We start from the raw sequence: 23,462 nt of genomic DNA on the forward strand, positions 1-23,462 counted from the left end.
GGCCTGCAAAAAGCTCAGTATCTTTAACCGTTGAGCCATCATGCGCTCTAAAAATAATATAATGAATTAAAATTAAAATTAATAACATCAATTAAGTAATTACCTCTATGGGTCTTTGCAAATGACTTTGTAATTTATTTTTTATTACATTTAAATCTTATTTTTTGTAACAGGAGTTCAAGACGCATACAAAGCATTTCCTTACTCTAATTTTTCTCCCCAACAACAAGAGTCAATCAGATACTTGAGCTAAATGCAATTAATTGGGCCAATGTAACATAGTAAGCTACCATGGCTGAGATTAGACTAGGTCCTGGGTTCCCCACCAAAGTAATACTTTAATCACCATTCCATACCGTCTCTTAGATCTCTCATGAAATCTTGGAACTCATCCAAGAACAACATTGAATTTCAGCACTATAGGACTGTATATTTCTCACATTTATAGTAAATATGCAAATGAGGAGGAGGAAAGTTATATCAGTAGACATATTAATGTAAGTGGAACCTGCAATGGGTTGCTAGTTTGTTGAAGGCTTCTGCTCGGGTTTCTGGCAACTCTCAACCTCTTCCACCCTCATTCCTGTCATAAGTTGGCATGATCATGTGACATCATGCTTTACAACTGTGTCATTTAGCAATGGAGTTGTTGGTCCCAATTATCATAGTAAGTAAGGACTACCTATACTACTTTAGGATATAGTTGACCAGTTCTGAATCTACCATACTTTTGGAGTATAAGACGCACCCTTTTCTCCCCAAAAAGAGGAAGAAAATCTGGGTGCATCTTATACACTGAATATAGCATTTTTGGCCTCCTGAAACCTCGCTCCCTTTGCAAAAATGGAAGTGCAAAGGGTTTGGGAGGCTTGCAAAGTGCTCCTGGGAGCTGGGGAGGGCAAAAATGAGCAAAAATGGGCTGTTTTTGCCTGCCCTGCCCCCAGGAGCACTCTACAAGACTCCCAAAGCCTCTGCATGACCTTTTTTTGTGAAAAATGGCCCTTTTTTGCTCGTTTTTGACCCCCCCCAATCCCCAGGAGCACTCTACAAGCCCCCAAAGCTCTGCATGCCCCTTTTTGTTTTTTGCAAAAAACGAGGCATGCAGAGGGTTTGGGAGGCATGCAGAATGAAAAAAACTTTTTTAAAAAATGTACTCTTCAAAATCACGGTGCGTCTTATACTCTGGTGCATCTTACAGTCCAAAAAATACGGTAATAGCTTCTTTCCCACCTAAATATTTTCTAAATTATTATTTACTACTGCTCTGAAAACTTTCGAGATTTCCATCAGTTTGCCCTTACAACTTTTTTTTAATGTGTTTGGTGCCATTTTGACCATCTCTACAATGATACGGGCAGCCTAAAGAACAAGAACATAGGGAATTTGATATAACTGTAATGCAATGTTGTATGAATATATTTCTTAGAAGGTTCTTCAACGTCTCCTAGTTTTGTTATTGAGAAAAAAGCAGATTTGCGGGATTAATTAGAATGTTTTGTCAAAATCTGGGGAGTTCCTTGCACAAACAGAAAACACAATGTTTTAATTGGTAACATGAAAGTTTAAGGTTAATAGACAATTCTAAGTAATTCTGAAATCCACTTGATAGGATATAACAGCACTAACAAAATGAAGCAGGAAGAAAAGCAGCAGCAATAGAAGCTATAATGTTTTTCCTAAGAAAATAAACCAAGTGAATTGCTGTGGGGAGTTTCAACTGTCTCATAAGAAATCTTCTGTTTTCAAGTCCTTGTTAAGAGTCTAACAGCAGAGTCTAATCTGGATAAGCCTTCTTATATAATCAATACAGCACTTACAGAAAACACTTACGGTTTATGTGGTCGATATAGTAGACACCAATCTGACGATCGTATGCAGCTTCCCATCCCCATGGTAGCTCATCTCCGACACAGTCTGCAAAGGATAATGGCTTTGTTAACCTAAAAACAAAATAACAAAATAATTGAATTAAGATTATAGAATTTTTTCCTCGATACAGACATAGAGAAAATTAAGCAACTTAATTCAGAAGTGCCTCTTCAGGCACTACCCTGTTCAATATCTCCACTTTAAAGAATAAGTGAGAAAAGGTTGATTAAGAAACATTGACAAGGGCTAAATGATTTTTTTTTAAAAAAAAAATCAGTATGCAGTAAGGACATCCCATGCTCTTTCCTGCATTATGTTTTTAGATGAACATAACTGTTTTATTTTTGCATATATTTTCCTTAATAATTACCAGCACTGAATTCTTTTTCATTACAGCTCCCTTGGGCTGTGCTCTAACTATACAAATCCTGAAGCCAATGCACAATTGGAAAATTCAGGGTGTTTTTCAATTCCTTCAAGGTGGAACCATTGTCTCTAACTCACCTTGTCTCTGATTAAAAATTCTTCATGGTCTTTGTATAAATAAATTGCCTTTGATATATAAATCAGAGCTTAGCATTTCAGGGAAAAGAAGACATCACATGCCATCAAACTGAGTTTTTTTTTAATGCTACATTTTGCCCTTTGATGGAAAATAGAGAAGTAGATTCAATGAGTGGTAAGTCTGCCCCTTTAATCATACAATATACAGCCATCTATTGCTTGCCCTAATCACAACATCTTGTACAGGGAGAACAAATGGAAGGTGGTAGTAGACATCAATAGGAAAACATTTTTCCTTTTATTCCCCTAATTATTCTAATCTGAATAACATGCATGTAGAATGATGCTTGTGACCTGGCTCAATAGTAGTAACTGTGAAAAAGAGTCCTAGAGGACAATCACTTAAATATCAGCTAGCAATGTGCAGCAGCAGCCAAAAAAGCCAATACAATCCTAGGCTGCATTAACAGAAGGATAGAATCAAGATCACATGAAGTACTAATATCACTTCATAAAGCATTAGTAAGATCACATTTAGAATACTGCATCCATTTTGGTCACCGTATTATAAAAAAGATGTTGAGACTCTGGAAAGAGTGCAAAAAAGAGCAACAAAGATGATTAGAGGGCTGAAGGCTAAAATATATGAACAATGGTTGCAGGAATTAGGTATGTCTAGTCCAGTAAAAGAAGGACTAGAGTGACATGATAGCAGTATTCCAATATTTGAGAAGCTCCCACAAGAAGGGATCAACATATTTTCTAAAGCAGCAGAAGGCAAGCCAAGAAAAAAATGATGGAAACTAATCAAGGGGAGGAACTAACTAGAACTAAGGATAACTTTCCTAACAGTGACAACAATAAACCAAGGAACAGCTTGCCTTCAGAAGTTGTGGGCACTTCATCACTGGAGGGTTTTAAGATAGTCATTTGTCTGGAATGGTATAGGGTCTCCTGCTTGAGCAGGAGTTGGACTACAAGACTTCCAAGGTCTCTTCCAGCTCTGTTATTCTGTTATCAGGGAAAATGAAGAATTATGGGATAGGATAAGACATTTGCAAAAGAACAACAACAGCACAAAACTTTTCAAAAGACAGAAGAAACCAGGTGGAAAGATGAAGAAATGTGATATAAAGGGCCATGCTTGTTAAGAACAGTTCTTTTGTTTTTCCTGGAGATTCAGAACAGATTCCAGAGCTTCCTCCATATATGCTTTGGGATGAATTGCTGGAAACCTCAAAAGCTGAATAAGATGGCTACACAGGCTTTGCAAGGGAAAGAATACCAGCCTCTCCTCAGGTGTGGGAAGAAATAGATGGTGGTGATGGTGGTGGTGGTGGTAGAGAATGAGACTTGAGTCTGTTGAGAGAAATGTGCTGATTTTTTGCTGCTTGCATTGAGGACATAATAGAATTCCAAGACCCTTAAAGACATTGACAAATTTATCTCTTAAGATGGTCAGACCAAGAAAAGAGAGGGGGGATGGAGGGACAGAGGGAGAGGGAGAGGGAGAGGGAGGGGAGGGAGGGACAGAGAGATCTCAAATATTTGGCAAATTTATAGTTTACAATCTTATACCTGCTCCTACTATGCAATCTATTATTTTCTCTTCTCTGCTCTTCAATTCAACCCTTTTTCCTTGTCCAAGCTCATAATAAAAAGTGCTGTGAAAATAGTTTATTGCAAGAGGTTTTTTGAATTAAAGAGCCTTTCAGAAAGCAAGGAGTTTTTGGTATAAATGAAGTTATAAATGAAATGAAGGAGAGAGTAAATGTACAGGTACTGTATAGAGGAAAATTCAAAAGAAAGTGGAGAACATAAAAGAGAAGGAGAAGAAAAGAGGGTCTTCTTTTAAAAACGGAGAGAATCAACTCAGCAGATATAGATAAAATACAAAAAAAAGCATCTTGAATAAAGGCAGAAGTGGAAATAGAAGAAAAAGATGGATTGGAGAAGTGAACATAATGTGGAGTCTACAAGAAATGAGGCAAAGTGGAACCAAAGAATGGTGGGTGAATGAGACAAAGAGCTGAGTAAGGAGAACCAGAAGAGGCTTCAAACTAACTTGAATGTGAGTTTAAAATTTATGGGTGCGAAGTAAAAAGCTATAAAGAGTTTGTTCCAAATAGCCAGCCAGCCAAAGATAGGAGAGAAATTCTGGCCAAAGAGAAATTTCTTTTGTACAGTTGCCTGCCTAAAGTCTGTCATGATCTCCAAACTACGGCAGTACTTCACAGAAGGCTGTTTTGACTTACTAACCAACTAGGAGGCTTGGTAGCGATGCTTAAAAATCTGACGCCTTGATAACTTATCATTTTATATATGGGAAAGATTCTCCCAAGATAATTACATTTCAGTATGTTCACTTTAAGTAATCCTCTCAACTCTTATTCTCCAAGATGAACAGAAAAGGGAGAAAGTTCAAGAACTATACTGGCTCAACAGCATACTTTAAAGTCCTTAGTAAAAAAAAATGTTTTAAAGAAAGGGAGAGAAAACTTTTTAAAAGCAGAGAATTTTTTTACTGGTAAACCTGAGCAAACAATTGATCCTAAAGGAGCATTACTAATCACATGCACTGACTGAAATAGTAGATTGTTACTTTGCCCCCTGCTTTATCCAAGAAAAAAATAAAATGGTGGAGGAGGTTGTCCTTGTAGCTATGGTATAAAGCACTCATATCATTAGGAACTGAGTCACAGGGTCTGAAAAAGTTTTCCAGAGAAGAGTCATGGCCCTGAAACATAGGGCTCTGAACAAATGATCTTGAAAAAAATGTAAAAGCGGTGTTTAGAAAATTGTAAAATCATTATATAGGATCAGCAAAGTTGAGAAAGACTTCATCCTGTGTAAGCACAAATATATATATATATATATATATATATATATATATATATATATATATATATATATATATATATATATATATATATATATATATATATATATATATATATATATATATATATATATATATATATATATAATTATGAGAATATCATGCATTTCAATTTACATATATACACCAAGGTTTAAATTTCATGCAGATGCTTTCATGTAAGAATTTTATATTGTATGAAGTGAAGTTCAGAGTGAAAAAAACAGCACTGAATCAATTAGGGACCAAAAAACTGGGATGATATTCCATTGCTATGGGGAAAAAATTAAGGACTTCCAATTGAGTAAAGGAAACTTTAACCAGAGATCACATAAAAATACACACATCTAAAAAGGAGGGCTTGATTAGAGTTTAATATATAACCTGTACTTGACCTGGGAGCTGTAAAGGCATTCATTTATTGACAGACACAGAAGTCAGTTTCCAATCTCTCTCAATTCTATTTTTATACATGTTACCAGATCTTGCAGAAAAGAATCAATTTAAGTCTCAATTAATATGTAATGTGCTAGTTTTCAATCATACTTTAAAGTGTATGATAAAGATAGAAGATGGATTGTTATATTTCAAATTCATCAGTAAGCTGAAGCCAGATCAGGGACTGCTACAAAGATTATTGAGAAAATATTTCATTGTACTATATATAAACAAAAGCTAATCTGATTTCTTAAAATTCCTTACCCACACAATCAACTGTAAGAATATAGAGGGGAAACTCTTCACTTACACCTACACACTTAAAAAATATTCAGTGTTCCTTTAATTAAGGAAAGTACGCATTGCTGGCACTTGCAAAAAATTTAGTGCCAGTAGGTGAAATCCAAACATTTAGTTTCCCAGTATGCTTTTAGACTCTAGATAATTCCTTCAGAATTCAGCTATGCTGTTGATATAATAATAGTGGTCAACTCTTTTTATACTTCAGATCATTGCTGAATCATTCTGTGCCTTGTCTAGATCATCAAAATTTTCAAGGACACCATAGTATATATTAAAGCTAAAATAGGATGCAATTGGTAATGACCAATATTGTAGACATCTTTATAGAAAATAACTGCTGTGTCAATTAGCTCCTGTAGTTAAATGGAATCTTTATGTTCCCATCTTCCAGGACATGAAATACCAATAGATTTGAGGCATTTCAGGTTGGGAGATATAAATTAAGAGAAGAGCTAGACTGAGCCATTTACTATAAACTTTCAGAGGGTTATGGCTGTTTACTTTTGGAAATTCTGAATTAAATTGAACTTCTTTCCAATCCTGCAGGTTATGTTAACACTATAGCAATAACAGCCAGTTCACACCACTTCAGGAGAACTGGTTGTTAACTTTCTGAGCAGTTTGGTTCACTCGTTATTGGAAGAAAACATTCGTGCAGAGAACCAGTTGTTAAATTATTTGAATCCCACCACTGCAAAACGCTTAGATTTATATACCACCCCACAGTGCTTTACAGCATTCTCTGGGTAGCTTACAATGTGAGTATATTGCCCCCAACTGACCTCAGAAGGATGGAAGTCTGAGTCAACTTTGAGCCCATCAGGATCGAACTTCAGGCTATGGGTAGAATTTGCCTACAATACAGCATTCTAACCCACACCACAGCTCCTACGCTACCTGGGCAGGGCTCCTCCACAATGTTCATTCATTGTGTTAAACAATGATGTGGTTAAACCAAAATGAAGGGCATTATGTGTTTTGTAAGCCAAAGCATATTCTTCTGATACTGATTGAAGAATTAATTCAACTTTATGTTACTTCTAATTCACATTAGATTTCATCTAGTCCTTTTGAAGAAAGAAAACAGCAGGTTTTGTAAAAAATATTTTTAATTGCTATCAAAATAGCACAAGCGACTTAAAATACAGAGATTAATTTTGATGGACTGTGTGACCGTAATAAAGATTGATCAATTGACAGAAATTAACATGTATTATAAGATTATGTTATAAACAGTGGAACCAAAGAATCATAAAACTGAAATAAATCTTAGACATTAATCTGCCCCTATTCGATATAGAATCCACTACCATCTCTGACAGATGACCACTCAGACTTTAGCAAAGGAGAATTTACCACTTCATTGGGCAGTCTTTTTTACTAAATAAAAATTAGTACAGTCATCCTGATTCCCACCTATTACCTTGTAGTTTTAATCCACTGTCTCTCCTGCTTGTAGACTACCTAGTAAGGAAGGGAATGGCCCCTCTATCTAAAGGGATTCTCATGTTTAACATCCTGTTCTGATGATAATGTTTGCAACAGTCATTTGTATATTCAAAATGGGAGGGGGGGCATACAGATGCTGCCCCACTATCGCTAATTAAAAGAATATATTGGAACTTAGCCTAAAATGTCAGCATATGTTTTCATATCTTCTTCCTTGAATCTTTTCCCCATTTCATAATCAAGTCTAAAATCTGGATGCAGCTGGATGTCTTTTATCCAAATACTGATCAGATTTGACCTTACTTAGCTTCAAAGCTCAGACAATGTAATCCATTTATTGAAATTACCCTTGGCGGGTGTGTGTGCATGTGTGTGTCTGTTGGGCTGCTTTTTTGTTTAATTTATAAAATACCATATTAATTATAGTTTTTTTAAACAAAAATAAAAGAAAACAGTGATATGGAAAAATATATTCAGCAATTAAATAGACTAATTATCAAAGCATAACCAACAATAAAGTATGAATACAAGATCACTTAATTAAAACTTGACGCATTTGATTATGTTCTTCAATATGAAAAAGCAACATGTATACTATAAACATGTCAGAAAGGGGTCTCTAATATTCAGAATTCTTCTGAATGAAAGGAAGCAAGTGTAATATTGTTTATCTCCTAGGATTCCATATAACAGTGTGAAGTAACTTTAATTAGGATGAACACTGAGGAAAGGCATATGATCAGTTTCAGCCATTTTCTCATCTTGCTTTGCACAAGGAAGCTATAAAACATTAAATCCTTCCTTTGTTTCCAATTATCGCTGCAGTTAGGATGTCAAGAAACAGCATGTCTCATCATCCAAACAGGTCAGGGAACAGTATGTCTAATAGCCCAACTAGGATAAAAGTCTATTTGACTGAGATTTGGACTCATTAATTGGAAGAAAAAATGAATTAAAAACATGGTTATTGTCATCCTCCAATCACAAAACACACTAGATTTGCACAGGCTGCAATTTAAACAGGAAAGATATGCTGACATTTTAGGCAAGGATCCAGTATATTCTTTTAATAACAAAATTTAGACCCATTTACATGACAGGGTTTTTTTTTTACGCAATCATTGCGTGATAACACTGCAAACACAGCAAGATACACTAGAAATGATACTGTCAAATACCGGTTCTATTTATATATAATATTAAGCCAGGATTTTTTAAAATCTTGTTTCATTGAACAAGTAATGTCTACTTGTCGGTGTTTTTATTTATTTACTAGCAGCACCCATGGCAATTAAAACTAAACAACAAATCATAAGCAATTACGATGTCACTGAAACAATTAAAACTGCTGTTAAAACTAACTTAATTGAAAAGCCCTGGCTGAAGAAGATCTTGATTCCTTCCCTAAAAGCATAAAGAGTGCCAATTGAATATAACTCTGGAGGGAATGCAATCCATATAACACTAAGGTGTAATACAATGCTAAATTGTAATGGATCTGATCATGTATCACACTAATCCCAAACCAAACAAACCACATTAGAGGTTGAAGTTATGTGCTGATGAGACTAATGTATTTCATCAGGGAAGATAGTACCCGTCATATTTACTGATGAGAAATTTCAAGGACTGCATTCTCTCATCTGATTTTTATCTACAAATTGTACTTTGACTGGACAACTCTTAAATCACAACAGAAGTGGGCAAACTATAGCCCTCAGCTCAATTTTCCAAATTCTACAAGCAATCACTTCTGTTATCCATACACTGCTGCATGGGAATACAGAGTAAAACAGATTAAAAAAGAGAAATACAAAACTAGGAAACCAAACTTGGATTGCTAGTAAAAAATCTTTCTAGGCAGTTCGCAAAAAAATGGACCTATTTAGATCTTGCTACAAATGAAAAACTCATGCTTGTGAAGATCCATATCAAACTATTTTGCAGAACCTCTAAGAACCATAAGCACATGAAGGATTATAAGGTTGTCTTTCCCCTCATCCACTTCTGTTTTATTTCCCTCTCTCTTCATTTCACAAAGAATGTTGGAAAGAAATTATGTAATGGTGTTTGGGAATCTTTCTTTCAGGAGGATAATTTCATGCAGTGAAACAAAAATTGGGTTAAAAATGGTATAGAATATAAATCAGGCTGGAGGTTTAGAGGAAACATTCTAAAATTCCCCTAATGCTGTGTGCTCCTTTCTAAACCCCCACCTCCCTGTTTACATGACCCAGGACAGAATATATAGAGCCTATCCTGTGTTTTACACTGCATACATACAAATACTGAGACACCATTGAGGGTACAACAGAAACATTCATATATACACAGAGGCGATATATACAGCCCCTATGATTAGACACTGTCACGCCTACAGAGAGCCATCACAAATGCACATACCTAATCAATTTTTTGAGAGCAAATATACAACTACTCATAAATGTATGTATGTACAGCATATGTATATGCATATGGAAGAGAGAGGGAGGGAGGGAGGAAGAGATTGTTGAACTATAATCCTCAATTCCAATATAAGAAATACTGGGAACAGTTGCTTAGCAATACCTAAGTATTACAACAGTATATTCTCAAAAGATAGTATCCTAACAAAGATTTGTTAGGCACAGAAGACTTCACAACAGAAAGACAAACAATTGTCACACCATGTAAAAGCTGTCAAGTTTTTAATCACAATAACATTGATACCTATGCTATCCTCAAAAAAAATAAAGTAATTATGAAATTACTCACTTTGCAACCTCCTCCTCCCACAACCTTGTCTATGCTTTTCCAAGGCAGAGTTCACATGCATATACAGTATTTGCACGTATATATTTGCAAGACAAACACTTAAAACAAAATGAAAAAATAAGTATGCTATTTGACACTGCATGCAATAATTCAAGACTTTTGCTCCATTATTTGAAGATAAACATTGTACTATGTATGTAGAAACGTCACACATTAAGGTACAAGGCAGAAGTTCTATTACAACAGGAGATGCCTGGTTCTTTCCTCTCTGGATCTACCTCAGTTGGCTCCTGGGAAAAACAAATTTTATTTAGCAGTCTTAACAGGAAAATGAGATTAAAAGAAGTGGTTGACATGATGAAGAATGGAAAATCTGGTAATATATATATTTATTTTATTATTTATTATTATTTATTAATCCATCTTATATGCCGCACCCTTTCCACCAAGGGACTCGAGGCGGCGTACAATTTACTACACAACAATAAATAACAAGGAGGAGATATACAAAAAGCATTATACAACACATAATAAATAAATAATCAATTAATTAAAAACAGCAAAAAGCAATTAAAAAACAATTAAAACACCCAAAGTCAAACCTAATTTAAAATTTTATCCAGAGGGATTAGAATAGCTATAATTCAGGCCAGGCCGGCTAGTTGGAACAGGTGGGTCTTGAGTTTCGTGCGGAAGGAGCGGAGATCGGTTGTTGTCCTAATGTCGGGGGGGAGGTCATTCCAGAGGGCTGGGCCCATCGTAGAGAAGGCCCTGCCCCTCGTCGCCGCCCTCTGGCATTGCTTGGTGGACAGCACCCGGAGAAGTCCCTCCCTGTGAGAGCGAATTGGTCGCAGGGATGTATGGGGCAGGATACGATCTCGCAAGTAGCTAGGTCCTGTGCCATGGAGCGCTTTAAAGATAGTAATCAAGACCTTGAAACGCACCCGAAAGACTACAGGGAGCCAGTGCAGCTCGCGCAGGAGGTGTCACGTGGGAGTACCTCGTACTCCCCATCACTGCCCGCGCGGCCGCGTTCTGGACCAACTGCAGTCCTCGGGTGCATCTCAAGGGAAGCCCCATATAAAGAGCATTGCAGTAATCCAGACGAGACGTCACCAGCGCATGAGTGACTGTGCGAAGGGCATCCTGGTCCAATAGGGGGCGCAATTGGCGCACCAGGAGAACCTGGTGGAACGCCCCCCTTGCCACGGCTGCCACATGGTCATCCATAGACAGCCGGGCATCTAGGAGGACGCCCAAGTTGCCCGCCCGTTCCACAGGGGCCAGTTGGTTGCCCCCAATGGCCAGCGATGGGGTCAGCTGGTTGAACCGAGAGGCCGGTAGCCACAGCCATTCCGTCTTGGAGGGGTTGAGTTTAAGTCTGTTGTCTCCCATCCAGACCCGTACGGCTTCCAGACACCGGGACATCACGTCAACGGCCTCGTTGGGGTGGTTCGGGGTGGAAATGTACAGCTGAGTATCGTCAGCGTACAGATGGTATCCCACCCCAAAGCCACGGATGATCTCGCCCAGCGGTTTCATATATGTGTTGAACAGGAGAGGCGAGAGGACCGACCCCTGTGGCACCCCACAAGTGAGTGGCCTCAGGGTCGACCGCTGCTCCCCTGCCAACACACATTGCATCTGGTCGGAGAGGTAGGAGCAGAACCACCGTAAAACGGTGCCCCTTACTCCCAGCCCCTCCAGCCGGCGCAATAGGATACCATGGTCGATGGTATCGAAAGCCGCTGAGAGGTCTAACAGAACCAGGATAGAGGAACAACCCCTATCCTTGGCTCTCCAGAGATCATCAACCAACGCGACCAAGGCTGTCTCCGTGCTGTGCCCGGGTCGGAAACCGGACTGGCGCGGGTCTAGATAGTCATTTTCCTCCAGGTGGCATGGGAACTGCGAAGCCACCACACTCTCTACAACCTTCGCTAAAAAGGGAAGGTTGGAGACCGGACGATAATTAGCTAGCTCAGTTGGGTCCAGCGAAGGCTTCTTGAGTAAGGGCCTCACAACCGCCTCTTTCAAGGCGGCTGGTAGGAACCCCTCACTCAACGAAGCGTTCACCATTCCCAAGAGCCAGCCTCGTGTGACCTCCCAGGATGCCAGTACAAGCCAGGAGGGACATGGGTCCAATAAACATGTGGTGGCTCGCAGTTGCCCACGCAACCTGTCCAAATCATCGGGGGCAACAGAGTCAAACTCCTCCCAGAATGGTCTCTCAAGACTGGCCTCGGACGTCTCCCCTGGAACACTGAGGGAGATCCATTCCCTCCGGATCTGAGCGATTTTATCCTGCAGATATTCCCCAAATTCCTCTGCCCTGCCCTGCAGAGGGGCTTCCCGCGGCCTCTGTGATAGAAGAGAGCGGGTCACCCGAAACAGGGCGGCAGGGCGGTTATCTGCGGATGCAATGAGAGTGGCACAATATTGACGTTTGGCCACCCTCAATGCCACAAGGTATGTCCTTAAGTAGGCTCTTACCTGTGTTCGGTCAGATTCGGAATGAGAAGATCTCCATCTGCTCTCTAGGCGTCTCTTATGGCGTTTCATCACCCTCAGCTCCTCAGTAAACCAAGGGGCCAGGGTGGTTCTTTGCCGTAGGAGAGGCCGCAAAGGCGCAACCCGGTCTAGGGCCCCGGCGGCCGCACTATTCCATGCGGCCACCAGGTCCTCCGTCCGGGAGCGGGTCAGGTCGACAGGAAGTGACCCAAGCTCCGTCTGAAACCTTTCTGGTTCCATCAGGCGCCTGGGGCGGAACCATCTCGGACATTTTGGTTCCGCCACCCCGCGGTGGGGGGTAGTACCAGGGAAGTCAAGCCGGAGAAGTGAGTGATCTGACCATGACAGGGGTGTGATGGCTAAATCCCCTATTCCCAAATCACTCGCCCACTGGCCAGAGACAAAAACAAGATCCAGTGTGTGACCTCCCTCGTGTGTGGGGCTCTGAATTACTTGAGTCAGGTCCATGGCTGTCATGGAAGCCATGAACTCCCAAACCGCCTTGGAAGCTTCTCCCATCGACGGCAAGTTGAAATCCCCCATAACTAACAGTCTGGGGGTCTCAACTGCCATCTCTGCGATCAGCTCGAGGAGTTCGGGCAGGGCCGCTGATGTATAGCGAGGAGCCAAGTATACAATCAGCAGGCCCAACTGTCTCCCTGGGCCCCACCTCACACTCAGAGACTCACACCCGGATGTCTGTGGCACAGTGAGTTCTCTCGGTTCCAGACTCTCCCGTATGATCACCGCTACCCCACCACCCCTCCCCTGGGCCCGTGGCTGGTGGAATACACGGTAGCCTGGTGGGCACATTTCCACAAGGGGCAAGCCACCCTCGTGGCCCAACCAGGTCTCCGTTATTCCTGCGAGGTCAGGCTCCCCCTCAGAAATCAGGTCTTTTATGAGGGGGGCCTTATTAACAACAGACCTCGCATTACACAGCATCAGCCTTAGGCCTGGGCTCTGTCGATCCTGGCCACCTAGTATGCGGGGGTTGGTACAAATGACCGGGCGTGTCCAGCAACCACGGTCTCCCAACCGACTGCAGGTATTATGTCTGTCCTCGCACCTACCCCTCCCTACGACCGTTGGTATAACACAGACCTCTGTAGGAATGTTATTTCCCCCCCTCTCCTTCGCTCCGCTCACTCCCCTCTTGACCACACCTGTTCGCCTGGCACTAATCCCATTCCTGGTCGGTTCAACCCTCCCCTCCCCCTTAGAACCCCTTAAAACTATTAAAAAGCTTTTGATTAAAAAACCCCTGAGCTTCCGTTTCCTCCACCTCTCTGGGTTAACAAACCCGTCATTAAGGTGGGCCCTCGAAAGGGCAGAGGGCCATATCTGCAAAAGGGGGGACTCTCGCAGCCGCAGTAGATCTAACCTCGAATAAATATTGTCTTGTTATACACAGGGCCGCATGTGTTTTCAGGTGCTAAGGTTGTTTTCTGTGGTTGTTTCTTCTGATGTTTGTAAAGCCGGATTTCCTACAAAAGGGGGAAGTTGACCATCCCTGATGGAAAGGATGGGGTGTTGGATTGCCAGCTGGTCAGTAGATGGCGCCAAGATGTAATTTATGGTAGGCGGTAGAAGTGAGCCCAGAGTCAGGATGGTCTGGTTAATGGCTCAGAGTAAACCAGTGGAAGAGGCAAGGGGCAAGTTGTCAAAATAGCAAAGCACAGATCAGACCCAAAGCTGTGTTCCAAGGTCCGTAGGATTGTCTCAATCTTCTCCACAATCTTCCTAGGGTCTTCCGGTGCCATTCTGCGCCTCGGGCCTCAAACTCCCTTTCGCGCGCCCGCCTCCGCTGGTCTGGCAATTATGGCGACTAAGGAGTTCGGTGCTCGGCATCTCCAACCGCCTCCGTCACCGCTGCCTCCATGCCGTCGCCTTAGGGCCGCTCGGGTTATCAGGGTCGTCCCAACGCTGTTATTCCCCCGCCATTCCTCCATTTCGCGCCGTCCTCCGTCCCCCACCACCTCACGCGAAGCCGTTCAAAACGCTCCAAACGCCAGCTCCAGCCAGCCATTCTCCTACTCCCATCCGGCTATCCGACCCCCCCGATGCGCCAACCTGGATCCAGGACGACGCCAGGGGTGGTCGCCAACAGACTCCCCCGACCCTCGAGGTGAAAACAGGGCCGGCAACATCCCTACTCCTCAAAAAGCCCCGGCGGTCCTGCGGAGCTTAGAGGCAAGCCGCCATTCCCTCCCGGAAACTCCTCCTCCTTTCCCACTGAAGTGTATAAAACATAGGTAAGCCCACAACTTTATTTCCCTGTGTCAGAATGCTTTGAAACATACCACATTAAGTCTCTCTCTCTCTCAATCTGCAATGCCCATAATATAGTCATCCCTCTATTGGCCGAATGTAATAGCAGAACCTGAATTATAGTAACTGTTAAGTCCTCGAGGCTAGGATGCCATTGACTATCATTGCCGGCCCGATTGGTTGAGACGCGAGCAGCCAGCTGGCGGGAGAATGCAGCCATTCTATTGGTTCAGTGTCTGACAGCTCTAGTATAAAAGGGCTGTCAGCTGTCAAATGTTGCTGTTTGCCGGGTCGAGGTTTGCCTTACATTTTGCCGTGTTATACTGTTAATAAAGATTGTGTTAGCTTCAACCTGCCTTGTCTCAGTTCCTGCCTGCCTCGGTCTCCCTACAGAACACTGGCGACGAAGGTGGGATCAGGACTGAGGTAAAGGAAAAGAGAAAGTCATTAATAAGAACTGCCTCAAGTCACAGGCGATGAGAAGTCGCTCCAAGGCTAATTCCTCAAGTTCCGTCCTTTTAAGGATGGCTAATCTACCGGCATTCACGGCATTCAGCCTGGCCACTGAAACATGGGACGCCTACCTCGAGCGGTTCGAGTGCTTCCTGGAGGCAAACGACTTCACCGGTTTGTCCAGTGGCTGTAAAAGAGGATATTTTCTCAGCGCATGTGGCCATGAGATGTTTGGAACAGCCAGGGCTTTAGCAGCCCCTCAATCTGTCCATTCGATGCCTTGGGAGACTCTTTTGGAGAAACTTAAAAATCATTACTCTCCAACTCCCTCGGGCATAGCCAGACGTTATGCGTTTAGGCAGAGGACCCAGAGAGAAGGGGAATCTGTGAGCGATTACATGGCTTCCCTCAGAACAGCAGACCTGCACTGTGACTTTCCTGTGCTGGATGATGCCCTGTTAGAACAGCTGGTCTGTGCGTGGAATGTATGGCCTGGATAAACACCTTTAAATGGTGGTTTCGGGTGCTCTTTCTGGCAGTTCCTGGCAGCTACCTCTCCCTGGTGTTCACGGACTCCCATATTTCTCGCTGGGAGAAAGAGCTGCTGAAGAAACTTCATCTGCTAGGTTTCATGGAGGATGCCTTGGGAAACTACGACCTCAAGGATGCCCAATTTAGGATAGTCCAACGGCTCGTGGACATTGATTTACAATATCTACGAGCCAGAGCCAATAAAACTTGCTCCCCCCTGACTCTCAACCAAGTTAATAACTATGGATTGAGGATGGCTTCCTATTTTTATACCCTAACCATTCCCAAGTATAGAAGAGCTTTTTCCCTAGCTCGCTTCAATGTCTTGCCCTCAGCACTTCTGGATGGTCGTTACAAGAGGCTCCCGATTAATAAGCGGCTGTGCCCTTGTGACAGAGCCGAGGTTGAGACAGCGGAGCATGTCCTTCTATTTTGCCCTATGTATAGCGCGGACAGATCTAGGTTACTGTCTCTTCCTGAAATCGTCCCTTCTGGTCCTGATGGCTGTGATTTGTTTGTGCATTGCCTTGGGGATGTCTCCTCGTACATCACCTCTCAGGTTTCCAGGTTTTTCTTGAGAGCTGTGACCATTAGAGGAGAGAGCTGTAACCTCCCTTAGTTGGGCTTTTGGTGACTGGCTGCTGTGTCTCTTTTGTACTGTTCGTGTTTTGGTCTGTGACTGTAAATAAAGTATTATTATTATTATTAATAGAAGCTGGTCTGTGGTATCAAAGACTTCAGACTTCAGCGACGCTTGCTGGCACGAAAAGAGCTGAGCCTTCAGGTAGTCGTGGATGAAGCCATGGCATATGAAATGTCAGCCACAAATCCACCACAGAAATTCAGACATTTCTGCCACCGGCCACCCATGCCAGCAGGAGTTATGCTGTCCACCACAAAGAAGACGACGAAGAAGACTTCTTGGACGAGGAAGAAGAGATTAGCCACCTCAAACTGGCCACCAGGAAAAAACTGACTCAGGCTGATTTTTTACCTCAGGCGGGTTGCCTGAGTTGTGGCAGGAACCATGCAAGGTCAGTCTGCAGGTTCAAAGTTGCAATATGCCGTCGGTATGACAGGAAAGAACATTTAGCCAAGGTCTGCAGAGTGGCCATGCCAATCGCTGAGCCACCTCCGGAGCACGCCTTGTCTAGACAATTCGTAAAAAGATTTCCCAAACACCGCGAAGACTGCTTTGCCATCGCAGGTGAGCAGCAGCACCCTGATTGCGCTATCAGCCATGCGTCCCTGACTAAGCCTACCCATAAGATATACCTGACTGTGCGCATAGAGGGAGAGCCCTGCAAGATGGAAGTGGACACTGGCTCTTCCAAATCCCTGGTCTCTTGGGCTACTATCAAACGGATAGTGCCTAGCCTGACCAAAGCTCAACTCAGGCAGTGCCCACTTTGCCTCAGAGACTATCAAGGACAGCCAATACCCATTGTGGGTTGCAGCACATTTACCATAGCCAGCAATAACTTCCAGGGGCCTCTTCCCCTCATCATTGTAGATGGCCATCTGCCCAGCCTCCTGGGGCTTGACTGGTTCTCCGCATTGGGGCTCAACCTCTCCGGTATCCACTCCGTTGTTGCAGATTCCTTCACTGCTCTGGCCAGCGAGTTCGCGGACGTATTTGACAACAAGCTTGGTAAATATAATGGCACCCCCATTTCTTTTAACTTGGACCCCCGGGTGGCGCCAATACATCTAAAACCCAGGAGTGTGCCTTTTGCTCTTCGGCCCAAAGTAGATTTAGAGCTAAATAAATTAATAGCACAAGGAGTGCTCAAAGCAGTAGACCACTCCCCCTGGGAGACCTCCCATAGTAATACCTATTAAGCAGGATGGTAGTATTAGAATTTTCAGGGATTTTAAATGCACCCTTAATAAAGAGTTGCAAGCCAACCCTTACCCAGTGCCAGTGGTTCAACATCTGCTCCATTCCTTGGGCTAGGGAAACATTTTTGCCAAGTTAGACTTGGCACAAGCGTACCAACAGCTCCCGGTGGACGAAGCCACTGCCATGGCTCAAACCATTGTAACGCACTGGGGAGCTTTCAAATGTAAACGCTTGCAATTTGGGGTCAGTGCAGCCCCGGGTATTTTCAGAGCCGAATGGAGCGGATGCTCCAGGGGCTGCCAGGGGTGGTACCCTATTTCAACGACGTGCTTATATCCGTTTTGGATCAACCTGAGCTCGTCGATAAATTAAGAGTAGTCCTGACCCGTTTCCGCCAAGCGGGGCTGAAACTCAAACAAGAAAAGTGTAGGATAGAGGTCCCAGTGTAGAATTTTTGGGGTATCCAGTTGATTCCAAAGGCATCCACCCTACTCGGTCCAAGATAGAGGCAATTAAGAAAGCCCCCACGCCCTCCTCTAAAGCTGAACTGCAAGCCTTTCTGGGGCTGCTTAATATTTATTCCATTTTTTTACCCCATAAGGCGTCTTTGGCAGAGCCTCTTCATAGGCTCCTGGACTCCAAGACACCCTGGCATTGGGGGTCTAAGGAAGCCCAAGCCTTTAGGGCAGTTAAGGATGTCCTTACATCCAAATCTTTATTAGTGCAATACAGTGATCGCCTCCCATTAACTTTGGTGTGCAATGCATCGCCTTATGGCATTGGGGCCGTTCTGAGTCACATCCTACCTAATGGTTCAGAAGCCCCAATTGCCTATTATTCACGCACGGTCTCAGCAGCTGAAAGAAATTACAGTCAGCTGGATAAGGAGGCCCTAGCTGTTGTAGCAGGGGTAAAGCAGTTTCACGATTACGTTTATGGTCGTTTTTTTCACTTAGTGACCGACCATAAACCCCTCTTGGGTCTTCTGGCGGGGGATCGCCAGACTCCTCAGATTTTGTCTCAAAGAATGTCCAGATGGACAGTTTTTCTAGCGGTGTATAATTATCAGCTACAATATAGGCCAGGAAAAAACTTGGGGCACGCTGATACCCTCAGTCGCTGCCCTCTGCCAATACCTGTTTTGGACCCTGCTCCTACAGTTTCAGTCCTCTTAATTGAAGAGTTGGCCATGCCAGTATCCGCCCGGGATATTGCCAGGCTCTCTGCCACAGACCCCATATTAGCCCAAGTTTTGGACTGGGTGTGCAGAGGGTGGCCACAGAGGCTAGTAGATCCTGAGTTTCACCCCTATTGTATACGGCAGCATGAGCTGTCCGTCCTTAATGGGTGCCTGTTATGGGGCAATAGGGTGGTAGCTCCCCCAAAGCTTAGGTCGCCAATTTTAAGTTGCCTGCACACTGCTCACCCGGTCATTGTGCGCATAAAGGCTTTGGGCCGAAGTTACGTGTGGTGGCTCAAGATTGACAAGGAAATAGAAAACTGGGTAGCCACTTGCCAGCAGTGCCAGCAATCTAGACCGGCTCCCCCTTCTGTGCCCATCAGGGAATGGGACATGCCCCGGGCTCCATGGGCACAAGTCCATTTGGATTTCGCTGGCCCGTTCTTAGGGCAGAACTTCTTGGTCCTCGTAGATGTCTACTCGAAGTGGGTAGAGCTGGCACTCATGACATCCACCACTTCGGAGGACATAATTAGGGTGCTGGAGAGGCTATTCACGACCCATGGGTTGCCTGACGTGGTGGTGACTGACAATGGGCCCCAGTTCACGTCGGCACCCTTCCAGATGTTTTTAGGCCAGCATGGCATACGACACGCCCCGAAAGCCCTGTTCCACCCAGCCGGAAATGGCCTGACAGAACGAACTGTCCGGTTGGCTAAGGAGGCATTGGGCCGCCTGGGGCCAGGGAATTGGCACGACAAACTGTCCCAATACTTCCTGGCACAGCATACAACCCTGTGCCCAATCACCAAGCAAAGTCCCGCAGAATGGCTTATGGGTTGTTGGCTCCGGACAACCCTGGACCGGCTACACCCCGATTATACAGCAGAGAAAAGTCCCCTTGCAGGCAACTCCACACAGGCCTTTAATATGGGAGATCCAGTCTACGCCCAAAACTATGGGGCCAAACCAAGGTGGCTTCCCGGACAAATCACGCAACTAATTGTACCCTACTCTTATAAGGTCCAGCTCAGTGATGGGCGAATGTGGCGCCGACAGATCAACCAGCTCAGATGGCGAGCCACCAGCGCAGCAGACCAACACCCAGTGCAGGCCCAATCCTGCCCCAGGAACTAATATTGATAGAGGCTGCTCCAGCACAGACAGAACCACACACCCCACCAATGCGTTCTTGTCACCAGGTTTACCTGAGAATCGGTCAGTCCCGTGGCGGTCATGTTTCCTGCTGACTCAGCTGCGCAATCTCCTGATGTTCCACAGAACACTCCACCAGCGGCTCCTCCTTTGACCACCGCCCCTGAACTAAGGCGATTTGGGTGGAACTGATGCCGGCCGGCGTATTTGGCTGACTACACATGTGCTAACTGGGAGGAGACGGATGTTAAGTCCTTGAGGCTACAACGCCATTGACTATCATTGCCGGCCCCTGATTGGTTGAGACGCGAGCAGCCAGCTGGCGGGAGAATGCAGCCATTCTATTGGTTCAGTGTCTGACAGCTCTAGTGTAAAAAGGGCTGTCAGCTGTCAAATGTTGCTGTTTGCCGGGTCGAGGTTTGCCTTAAATTTTGCCATGTTATACTGTTAATAAAGGTTGTGTTAGCTTCAACCTGCCTTGCCTCGGTTCCTGTCTGCCTCGGTCTCCCTACAGAACAGTAACATCTAATCTTCCCTATTAATGGGGATTTAAAGAGTCTAGTGGCTGTTTTAGTAAAAGATGTGATTGCAACTCTTATCCACTCCAGTAAAGCTGGGTTAATTTGTTAGCATCAGACTGCAAACAATTTAGTTGCCAACAAATTTCAGAGCTCTAAATGATTAAAGCCAGGTGCTGTAACTTTGATTATAAAAGTGTTTGTTTTTTAAAAATGAAAACAAATTATTTAAAAATGCATTCTAAAGCACTTTTAAAGCTTTGAATCTTATGCTGTTATCCTATACCTCTACTTCCTTCCAGTTACAAACAACCTTCTTTCATCTCATCTAGGGGAGGAAAAAGATACTAGATAGGGATGCTCGTTTTTTTCTTCATTTTTGTTCAATCTCTAGTTTGCACCAGTTGGCAAAACAACAAGATCCAATCTTGGCTTAGTATATAGAGAGTTGAATATATTATTGCACACATGATTTTATATATACAGTTTTACTAGTGTACTGTTAAAATATACACAACTAACCATTAAAGAGTGAAATGATTTGGGGGGGGGTCAAGAAATTATTATACATTTATTTGGAAGACAGGAAAGTGCACAATCTCACCTCTGAACTCAATCCTTCATCGGATTAAATAGAAATTAGCAAAGATGAAACATTCACAGTAAAGTATAAGAAAGAGGCTCTCATCCATCTCATAGTAGGAACAAGCAGCTAGTATAATGAAACTTAAATGAGATAGTGGGCGTATTACACAACTAGCAACTATAAGAAGCTATAGAAAGTCAGCGCCTATCTCCTAGAAAAATGAAATATTTTGGTAAATATTAAAAAAGGCAGAATATTATATTTCCCAAATGGGAGAAGTGGAGAAACATGTTTTTTTAGAGGCAGAAAACAGCTCCCACTTTCCTTAATAGTCCACAGCAGATGTCAGCACTTAAAAGATAAAGAGCTTATTGAAAGAGGAAAACAAGTATCTAGATATCTTCATTCCAGGGGTGGGTTCCCGCCAGTTCTAACCTCTTCTATAGAAGAGGTTCCACAAATCTACAGTGCCGTTTAGAACCGGTTCCAGCTCCCTCCCCCCACCCATCCGCACATCAAGATGAACAGCGAGAGGAGGAATTCTAGGAGTTGAAGTCCACAAGTCTTAAAGCTATCAAGTTTGAACGCCCCTGGGGTTTTTTTTTCTAAAGGGTTAGGGGTGCAATGGTCTTGTAACTTTTACTTTACTTTACTTTTTTACTTTTATTTGCGCTTGTAGACCGCCCCCTCTCCCAAAAGGGACTCGGGGCGGTGTACAGTCCATACAAGAAATACATCATATGAATAATTAAATAATTAAACAGTTAAAATTGTTAAATAGATAGATAGATATGGAGGAGGTTAAAAAGAAGGTTAAAAAGAACTGTACAACTGAGTAAAGTATCTAAATATAGTTTTAAAAACCCCTAAAAATATCCCATAAATTAAATTTAAAACAGTTCCCCTAAAATACCAGTTAAAAATATGTCTGCCAAGAGGTAGCAATTATGAATGTGCCAGGCCAGCTAATCGGAACTTGACAGCTTTAAGACTTGCTCACTTCAATGTCAGAGTTCCTGAGCCAACATGACTAGAGGAGGAATTCTGGGAGTTGAAGTTCACAAGTTTTAAAGCTGTGAAGTTTGAACACCCCTGGGGGGGGGTTCTAAAGGGTTAGGGCGCAAGGGCCTTGTAATTTGACAGCTTTAAGACTTGCGTGCTTCAAATGCCAGAGTTTCTGAGTCAACATTGGTTGCTAAGTAAGAGGGTTGTTAAGTGAGTTTCACCACATTTTACAAGTTGGCCATGCCCATCTAGTCACATGGCCGGCAAGCCACTCCCACCCGGTCACATGGCCGGCAAGCCACTCCCACAAAGCAGGCCACACCTACAGAAGAAGTTCTAAAACAATTTTAAACCCATAGGTAAAGCAAATACTCAGGCAGAAATCCGTTCAGGACAGGATATTTTGAAACTCCCTGAAGCGGTCTGAACAAAGGCAGAATGTTAGGATTAGAAGAAACCCCCTCACTCAAGATCCAAAACAGGACGAAAGCCATTAAGTCACAATAGGAATAGCCCAACACCCCTTTCAGAGCACAAGCCCTTTCATTACACTATGCCAGAGAAGTCCAAACTTCACCTGGGAGCTCAGATAAACAATAAATCAAAGGCTGACCAGATTAGCTCAGACAAACATCTAGGATTTGCATTTCCTCTTTTGCCTATAGAGCCAGCTATGACCCCTACATGACCCCATAGGAATCTTACAACAGCCAATAGAATACATGTTCTTGCACAGGAACAGGAAGCTCACGTGCAAAGCCCAAAGAAGGTATAACCCCCCGGACTCCATTTTGTCAGCTGCCCAGAACCACAAACCCATGTGGTTCTGCTTCATCAATAAACCATCTTTCCAATCAGTCTCCATGTTTCCAGTGTCTTTCTCCCAGCTTGGAACTGAACCAGATAGATATTTCTTCCCACAAAGTCAAATTAAACAGAATCCTAAAATGGTTTGCAACCATTATAGGAAGGCAATAGTGCAACAAGGCTTCATCTTAACACAGATGTACACATGTAATTTAGATTCTTCCTCTAAACAAATTGCTGAAGGTAACACAAGTCTGCATTTGTTTGGATGTAGCTAATGGGAAACAGAAAACACACATTTTGTAAAATGAATATTTTGGGTCATCTCTCACATGTTAGGCATTTTCTAATTCTGATCCCCTGCCAGGCATATTTTTTTCCAATAAATAAATGTATAGTAATACAAT

At 43.1% G+C, this 23,462-nt stretch overlaps 1 protein-coding gene across 2 annotated transcripts in view; it reads right to left on the reverse strand.

The window, feature by feature from the left end:
• The window catches only part of WWC2 (WW and C2 domain containing 2), a 167,774-nt gene that overhangs the window by 104,744 nt on the left and 39,568 nt on the right, over positions 1-23,462 (reverse strand). For both annotated transcript variants that reach the window (XM_081959150.1, XM_081959151.1), the window contains exon 2: positions 1,831-1,940. In XM_081959150.1, coding sequence (XP_081815276.1) covers positions 1,831-1,940 — 110 coding nt within the window. The remainder of the gene's footprint in view (positions 1-1,830; positions 1,941-23,462) is intronic.

The sequence above is a fragment of the Natrix helvetica genome (genome assembly GCF_964273705.1).
Source record: "Natrix helvetica genome assembly, chromosome: 7".
NCBI lineage: Eukaryota > Metazoa > Chordata > Lepidosauria > Squamata > Natricidae > Natrix > Natrix helvetica.